General features: G+C 36.2%; 1 protein-coding gene across 2 annotated transcripts in view; it reads left to right on the forward strand.

The window, feature by feature from the left end:
* The window catches only part of TNPO3 (transportin 3), an 86628-nt gene that overhangs the window by 36069 nt on the left and 41441 nt on the right, over nucleotides 1–9118 (forward strand). For both annotated transcript variants that reach the window (XM_008589929.1, XM_008589930.1), the window contains 4 exons: nucleotides 3589–3732; nucleotides 5697–5872; nucleotides 6402–6540; nucleotides 8425–8571. In XM_008589929.1, coding sequence (XP_008588151.1) covers nucleotides 3589–3732; nucleotides 5697–5872; nucleotides 6402–6540; nucleotides 8425–8571 — 606 coding nt within the window. The remainder of the gene's footprint in view (nucleotides 1–3588; nucleotides 3733–5696; nucleotides 5873–6401; nucleotides 6541–8424; nucleotides 8572–9118) is intronic.

Raw genomic sequence — 9118 nt, forward strand, 5'->3', positions numbered from 1 at the left:
CTCGCTCAGCCAGTGAGTGGGAACCGGTCTATATGTGGGATCCGAACCCTCGGGCGGGAGCGCTGCCGTGCTTCCCAAGCGGCGCACTCTCCAGTGCACCACCGTTGAGGCCCTACTTTAAAAGACATTTTTAAATAATATAGTTCTCCAAGAGGAACTGAAGATAGTTTTTAGTTCTAAAGTTTTTTTTTTTTTTTTTTTTTTTGTCTTTTGTCTTTTTCCGTGCCCAGCAACGGATTGCAACCCTCAGTGTTGCCCCTGTACCGGACCGGGGACCGGCAACGGGATTGCAACCCTCGGCGTTGCTCCCGCGCCTCGCTCAGCCAGTGAGTGGGAACCGGTCTATATGTGGGATCCGAACCCTCGGGCGGGAGCGCTGCCGTGCTTCCCAAGCGGCGCACTATCCAGTGCGCCACCGGGCCGGCCCTAGTTCTAAAGCTTTATGGTTTGATATAATATTACAATTTCTTTCCTTCAAAGTGAACAGTTTTAGATTTACTCCCCCACCTCCCAGAATTCTGTCAGTAGTTAGAACGTGCAAGCCAGTCCTTCCATTTGTAAACATCATGTCTTATTAAAATTGAAATGTCATTCAGGAAGTATAAAGGCCAAGCAGTTGTGTAATGAGTTTACGTCAAGAGCTTCAAAGATTCAAGTCAGAGAGAGAGAGAGAGTGAGTGAGTGAGTAGCAGCTCTTAAAGAGAAATCTCTCAGGGGCTCCAATTCATATTAAGGGAACTTAGTTACTCCATACATTTGAGCATTTTAAAAATAACTGCCTACTATAGGAATTCTTCTCAGGTACATTCATTAGTTCACTAAAATATATCAGTGTCATAGCCCTTCCTAAAAACTTTAGGTATTTTAGTGATCCCAGGCAAATACTGGGCATCTCTGAATATTTTGTCCCTGACTATAGGGAACAAAAGGCTTCAAAGTCTTAAGATAAAGAAAGCAACTAACGGGCCGGCCCGGTGGCGCACTGGATAGTGCGCCGCTTGGGAAGCCAAGAGCTTCAAAGATTCAAGTCAGAGAGAGAGAGAGAGTGAGTGAGTGAGTAGCAGCTCTTAAAGAGAAATCTCTCAGGGGCTCCAATTCATATTAAGGGAACTTAGTTACTCCATACATTTGAGCATTTTAAAAATAACTGCCTACTATAGGAATTCTTCTCAGGTACATTCATTAGTTCACTAAAATATATCAGTGTCATAGCCCTTCCTAAAAACTTTAGGTATTTTAGTGATCCCAGGCAAATACTGGGCATCTCTGAATATTTTGTCCCTGACTATAGGGAACAAAAGGCTTCAAAGTCTTAAGATAAAGAAAGCAACTAACTAAAAGAACTTAATCTGAAGAGTAGAACCTAATGTCTTTGAACCATATTTGTGACATTTTCTCTTCTCATCCAGTATGTTACCTCGTGATTTTCTGCAAGTACTTTCCTCTCTAAAGCAGCGGCTGTCACTCTTTTCTGCCATCCTTTCTTCCATAAATAATTGAGTGTTTACTATGTACCAGTGTGGTTTTAGACAGTGACACAGCTTTCAGAAGTCATTTATATTCTAGACATAAACTCATGGGTATACTCATTGTTATATGGATAATTCTCCTGCAAGTTAGCTGTAACTCCACTCTTCTTCCACAAGTGTATATAATGCAGCACAAACAAAATAAATGGGAATGAGTAGAAGTGAGTCTGCGTTAATTTAGTTTTTAAAAATAAACAATCAATTAGGTTATGATACTAGTTACTTACATATGTTAGTATATTTTAAACTGACATGCTTAAAGCTAGTAAAATAATTGGTAATGTGTGATGGATGATTCTGTTTCGCCATGCTCTTAATATGTTTTGTTACCTTTTGGTAATATACTAATCACTATCAATATGTATAAGAGTATACATAGTTATTAGTATAATAATTATCTATAAAATTAGTAAGATTATTGCTGCAGTCAACCTACCTTTAGAGGTTTTGGAATATATTTGTTCTATATATACAAACAGATAGAGAAATTTGGGAAGCAGCTGTAGTGCAGTGGTTAAGGTCATAGACTTTGAAGCCAGACTTCTTGAGTCCTGACTATGCTATTTACTAGCTGTGCCATATCGAGCAAGTTACATAACCTGCCTGCCTCAGTGTCCTCATCTTTATAATGGAAATAATAGTATCTGTTTCATATTGTGTTGATTAAATGAGTTAATATGTATAAGGCTCTTAAAACAGTACCTGGCTCATAGTAAAGACTCAGTAAATGTTATGATGACTGGTCAACTTATTTATTAGTTGTACGCTTTTCTTCCCCCCCCCTGAAATGTAATGGCCAGGAGGAGAGAGAAAAATAAAAGGAGCCAAGTACATTTATATACTTGTACTTCTTTTCTATCTTCTTCCTTCTGCCTTTTTATAAAGGTTAGTTTAAAAAAAAAAAATTGTAGTTTTCCAAACCCAATATCTTAAATAGTGTTCTGTGGGAATGAAGTGGTTTATAGTCACATATTAACCCCTCACTTCATCTTTACAAGCAACCTAACCCTTTTTGGAACACAGTAATGAAAACAATTATCTTCAGTATAGATAAAGTGATAGATGAAGCTTTGAACCAGAGGATTTTCCTATATAATTTATATCTACATTGTAACTGCGAATATCAGAATCTTATTCTTTAGACTGTGGTTGCCATAAACTTACTCGATCATTTCTTTTTTTATTCCTTTATTTCAATTCAATACAATTTGAACTAATTAATAAGCATGTAATAACTATTGCCTGGTACTGCAAACAGGGGGAGCATGGCCACCTGGAAGTACAAGTATCAGCCATTAGATCTGGTTTGGTAATACGTTATAGGATTCTATCTCCACACCCCCTCCCCTCCCCACTCCTCCCTTCCGTGCCTGTTCTTTTCAGCCCCATGGCAATTATGATGTTTCTTACCCATTGCCTGCAAAAGCTATTTTAAAACATTCTTTATCTAGAAAAAGTTGCATTATTCTTCACTTTGGAAAAAACATGCATCACAAAAACAGTCTACAAAGAGAAACAGTGGTGAGTCTTAGCCTGAATTCTATTTTGTCTCTTTTATAATGTCTTATTTATAGTAGTGTCACTTTCTGTGGAATGACATGTTTAGTAGAGTATTTGAGTGCCGAAGGTGAAACATCAGCTTTTCATGTAGGAATATGCAGTAGTATCCCTAACTTATTTCTATTCTCTGAAAATCAGGCATATAGATGAGTAAATACTACTTTCAAAAGAATTTTGTTGATGAGACCCATTTAATGCAGAAGTGGGAATTAAGAAACCTAGTAAGTTATTTCTGAAACATGTCTATCTTTGGGTAAGTCTGTAAACTCTCTATACCTCAGTTTCCCCACTGAGAAAGTAGATATAATAGTTCCTACTTATAGAGTTTTATTGGGGATTAAATGATTAATGATGTTTAGAACAGTGGTGCTTACAAAGCACTTTTCATTGTTAGCTGTTCTTATAGTTATCCTCACTGTCACACTTGTAAGGTGATTGTAATAATGGTTTAAATATGAAGATTGACATTATTTGTTGTAACTGTTTTTCTTCTATTCAGATGACCTGTGTAGAAAAAGCAGGAACAGATGAAAAAATGCTTATGAAGGTCTTTCGCTGTTTGGGAAGCTGGTTTAACTTGGGAGTTTTAGACAGTAACTTCATGGCTAACAATAAGTTACTAGCACTCCTTTTTGAGGTTTTGGTAAGTAAGGACTTCATTTATCAAAGTGTTTCTGCCATAGCCACTTTTAGTAACTAATTTTCTGGCATATAACAGTGTTTTCAGATTTCTGCACAGTGACCACAGGTGTATAGTGAGAAAGCAGTAGTTTTACTTTTTGCTGCCAAGTACCAAATTAGAAGTATCAGTTTTAATACTCAGAGTAGATTGTAGTCATGCTTAAGAGGAAAGCAGTGCAGATAAATGCTTTACATATTAAAATCCAAGTATCAAAAAACCATCGGTCTCTTTTTCCTTGTTTTAAAAGTATCAAATTATGTATTCCTAATAATGGTTATTGGACCTTCAAAATTACCATATGTAATTACTTATACATCAAAAACAAAATACAGAACAGGAGGAATTAAAAATTATCCTTATTGCATCCAGAGACAATGATAAAAAATATAGTCAAACATTGCTTAATGATGGGGACATGTTCTGAGAAATGCATTGTTAGGTGATTTCGTTATTGTGTGAACATCATAGAGTGTACTTACACAAGTCTAGATGGTATAGCCTCTTATACACCTAGGCTGTATGGCATAGCTGATTGCTCCTAGGCTACAGACCTGTACAGCTTATTACTATACTGAGTACTGTAGGCAGTTATGACAAAATGGTAAGTATTTGTGTGTCTAAACATATCTAAACATAGAAAAGGTAATGTCTTGTGCTGTGTTGTTGTAGTCACTTGTAAGAAAAGTGTTTGTAGAGTCAAGGTAAAATATTCTTGTTTTTACATCCATTCAGTGGTTCAAAATCATGCCACATCTTAGTTTGCTTCATGTTTGGACCACAACTTTCTTATAAACTTTTCCCACTATAGCTCTTTTAAATAAATTGTTTTTTAAATATAATACTCAATATACTCAAAAGAATAGATTTGAACATTTACCTAACTTTTAAAACATTATACTATAATGAATATCTTTGAACCTACCACTTAATCTTACAATAACCTCATGAATAACTTGCATCTATGTGCTCTCCCAACCCTGCTTATGTAGCTTTTTGCCCCCTGGAGATTCTAAATGTTTTTGTTTTTTTATTATTCAAGAAAGACTAATATACCTTCACTAAATTTATTCAACTTCTCAACTGTACTCTCTTAAATAGAAACCCTGGAGGCTTCCTCCTTGAAACTTCTGATCTGCTCTAATTTGTATCAGTTGTTCTTTAGATCTGCTCCCTAGCTGTCATCTTGGAACTTCCCTTTACTATGCTTTCCAGGTTGGATTAACTATTTTCTGAACCTCTTCAAATAACTTAGGAAGAGATACAAGGAAAGTAAACTTGTAGTTTTTACATGCCCAAGAAATATTTTTATTTTGCTGTTATTCTTGATTGATGGCTTGGCTGGTACAGAGTTCTAGGTTTAGTATTAGTTTCCTTTGAAATTTCAAAGGCCTTGCTCTTTTCTAGCATGCATCATTATTAATGAGAAGTTGGAGAATTGTCTGATTTTTATTCCTTTAGAAGTTACCTCCTCTGTCTTCCCCAGAAGCTTTAAGAATCTCTTTAACTTTGGTGTTCTGAAATTTTACAGTGATGTCTTTGGGAATGGATCTTTCATACTTGTTGAGCCTTTTCATATTAGGTAGTACTTGAATATCAGAGAAAAGAATGGAAAAGGTTTCCACAGATTGAAATAGGGTAGGGAACACATGGCATTCCATTTGGAGGGCTGATATAAACAAAAACATAAAGATTAGAAATCATATGACTGTGATCGAGGTATAAAAAGGCTGATTTGCTTGCCATCCGGGAAACAGTCAGAAATACGATGGGAAGATTGGTGTATGTTGTCTTGTGAAAGGCCAAGACTACTAGTCTGTTAAACATTTAACGTACATGGTCAGAAAGATGCCATAATTATTTTCCTATTACTTGGGTTACATCTTAATGATCATACTTCTTGCTTCCCTATTCTTGCTGCATCCCAGCAACAGGATAAGACCTCATCCAACCTACACGAAGCTGCTTCAGACTGTGTGTGCTCAGCTCTCTATGCCATTGAAAATGTGGAGACTAACTTGCCATTAGCCATGCAGCTTTTTCAGGGAGTCCTGACATTGGAGTCTGCCTATCATATGGCTGTGGCACGTGAAGATTTAGACAAGTGAGTAATTATTTAAGGGTGGAGTCCTGTGTTTATCTACAGTCTGGTGTTCTTTTATGTCACTTTTTATTATTCATTTATCATTTGTGATTCTCAGTGACTGTCTAAATATAAAAACAGTACATCTTAAAGATCCTGTACTAGTCTCATCTGAACCTAGAGTGGCAAATTGGATGCAGAGGGAATTATAGAACTACCAGTCATGGGAAGTTATTTTTTGCACTTATAAAGGGTAAGGCTCTAAGAATTAGGGACAAACTTTAAAACATCAAGTTGATTTAATAGGAATTTTTATTCACATGTTTTAGTAATTGAGAATTTGAACTGACTTAACGAGTCACTTGCTTATATGTGTAGAAGTGTGTGATCTAAGTAAAGGTGTCTATCATGTAGATTGTGATACAGCATACCAAATAATTACTAGATGTCCTTTAGGCTGAGGAACCTTTGATTTATTAACTGTGTCTGAGTATGTACATATAATATCCAAATTTTTGATTTGGTGCTTTCCTTCCTCTTTCTTCTACAGAGTTCTGAATTACTGCCGTATTTTCACTGAACTATGTGAAACTTTTCTTGAAAAAATTGTTTGTACTCCAGGCCAAGGTCTTGGGGACCTACGAACTCTGGAACTGCTTCTTATCTGTGCAGGACATCCTCAATATGAGGTAGTGTCTATATCAAGTTAAGGCCATTATTCTCCAAGTTGCGTGTTGCATATTATCTCTATTTCTCTGCCTCATGCCCACCCTTTTCTTCTTGAGAAATTAGTCTTGTTTTTAATTGATGTGGGAGTTTCCTCTGTACTGGAATTTTTTTTTTTTTTATTTGAGTTTCTGCTTTGAATCATTTTCTATTTTCTTACCTGGTTAGGTGGGCTGACTATTGTAGGTACCTCAAGGAATCCATTAGAAAGAAAGCCTATTACCTCTCCACTGAGCCCCCTCTCTAGCTCCACTTATTCTCTAGATTTACATCTAACAAACACACCAATTCCTAACTGTACCTCCACCTTGACACCCCAAATTTTTCTCCAAATGAGGGATGGGAATGGGAAAGAAATTGAAAGGACTTAAGTCTCCTTCATTCAGAAATCTTTAAGACACCTGCCTCTTTTAAGTTGCTAGATTTTAAAAAAAATCTCATTTATTTGGGAAGTTTTACTTTGTCTTTATAATACAAGAAGTGAGAAAGAAGTGTTCCCACATTGGGCATTATTTTAAGGAGCTGTATTTTGAATCCTTGATGGGAAAAGGATGGTAGGATCCCTCTTACTAAGCCTAGTCTTAGGCACAGTAAGTCCAGTGATTCTCGACACTTTTTCTGTTATTACTTAAAATGAGCACATGTAATATATTAAAGCTACTTACTATTATTTAAACGCAAATGGTTCATATCTCTTTTTTATCATGTTAAATAAATGTTGGTATTCTTTAAAAAAAAAAAAAGATGATGTTTATTTGTTTTACTTAATCTCATGAGAATATCTAGATTTGGGTAAAACCCAAAACATTTTGGGGAGAAGTATGGCACTACACAATAATTATCACTCCTTTAAAGAGTGCCATATGGAAGATAGGCTGTGAATAAAATGCCAGGCCTTTTCTCTTCTCTCCCACTCAAGAAAGTGGTCTAATAAAAGTGACACGAGGCTTGTTCAGTTATGTTCAGGGAATTACAAATTTTTTTTTTTTTTTAATAAAGATGACCGGTAAGGGGATCTCAACCCTTGGCTTGGTGTTGTCAGCACCATGCTCAGCCAGTGAGCAAACTGGCCATCCCTATATAGGATACGAACCCGTGGCCTTGGTGTTATCAGCACCGCACTCTACCGAGTGAGCCACGGGCCGGCCTAACAAATGGTTTGCTTGGTAAGAAATGTTCTAATCTCAGAGACTTCCGTTTCTGTATCTGTTCTTTAAATTCAGAATCCAGTATACTTTTGGAGGAGTTATCTCAGAGCTAATCAGGGAATGCAAAGCCAGTCACCCTAAATGCAGCTTTAGGCCTAACGTGGGAAGATAATTTAGGGGGATAATAATAAATCTGCTAGAGAAAAGGTGGTTTCTTAACTGGTTCCGCTCATATTATTTAAAAGTACAGATGATCCCCAATTTGTGATGGAGCGACTTAAGATTTTTTGACTTTTTGATGGTGTGAAAGCGATACACACTCAGAAACTGTACTTTGAGTACCCATGCAACCATACAGTTTTTCACTTTCAGTATAGTATTCAATAAAATATGAGATGTTAACACTTCAATATAAAATAGGCTTTGTGTTAGATGATTTTGCCCAATGTTGGCTAATGTAAGTGTTCGGAACACGTTTAAACTAGGCTACAGTAAGCTATGATGGTTGGTAGATTAGGTGTATTAAATGCATTTTTGACTGAGGATATTTTCAGCCTCTGATGGGTTTAATGGGAACTAACCCCATCTTAAGTTGAGGAGCATCTTCTTTCCTTTATGTCCCTAGTAATAATAAAACTGTTGTCTTATTCCATTCCTCTCCCATTCAAATAAATTCTCTTTTCTCTTTTTATCTAACAGGTAGTAGAAATTTCCTTTAACTTTTGGTACCGACTAGGGGAGCATTTATACAAAACTAATGATGAGGTTATTCATGGCATCTTCAAAGCTTACATTCAGAGGCTGCTTCATGCCTTGGCCCGGCACTGCCAGCTGGAACCAGACCATGTAAGTTCCCTCCTCTACTTCTTCAAATCTTAATTTCCTTCTCTTTTTAGTGCTAATTTGAGAAGGAACTGAAAAGATAGAGAACAAAGCTAATGGAATCTGCAGGTTTTTTTACTCTATAGTTTATGCTGAAGAAATCAATACCAGTATAGTGAAGAGTATTAGGCCTATGTAGAAGAAAATCACTCTTGCTGAGCCATTAATTCTTTGCCTAGGAATTTATCCTAAATCTGCAGAAGAAAAAAATAGCTATTTTATGTATAAAGCATTATCTATAAAAGTAATAAATGTACCCATGTACAACAATAAAAGAAGAGTTACATAAATTATGATAATAATGACTTGGTGGAACATTATGTAGTAATTAAAAATAATGACTATTGGAATAATGATAGTTGATATGCTAAGTGAATAAAATCATAACGTAAAATTTTATACTCTGTTTTTTTTTTTTTCATTAAATTTTTATTTTGTCAATATACAATGTATATGGTTATTATGGCCCATCCCCGACCCCCCCCCCCATCCCCCCCCCCCCCCCCCCCCC

This window comes from Galeopterus variegatus, unplaced genomic scaffold, assembly GCF_000696425.1.
Source record: "Galeopterus variegatus unplaced genomic scaffold, G_variegatus-3.0.2 Scaffold5762, whole genome shotgun sequence".
NCBI lineage: Eukaryota > Metazoa > Chordata > Mammalia > Dermoptera > Cynocephalidae > Galeopterus > Galeopterus variegatus.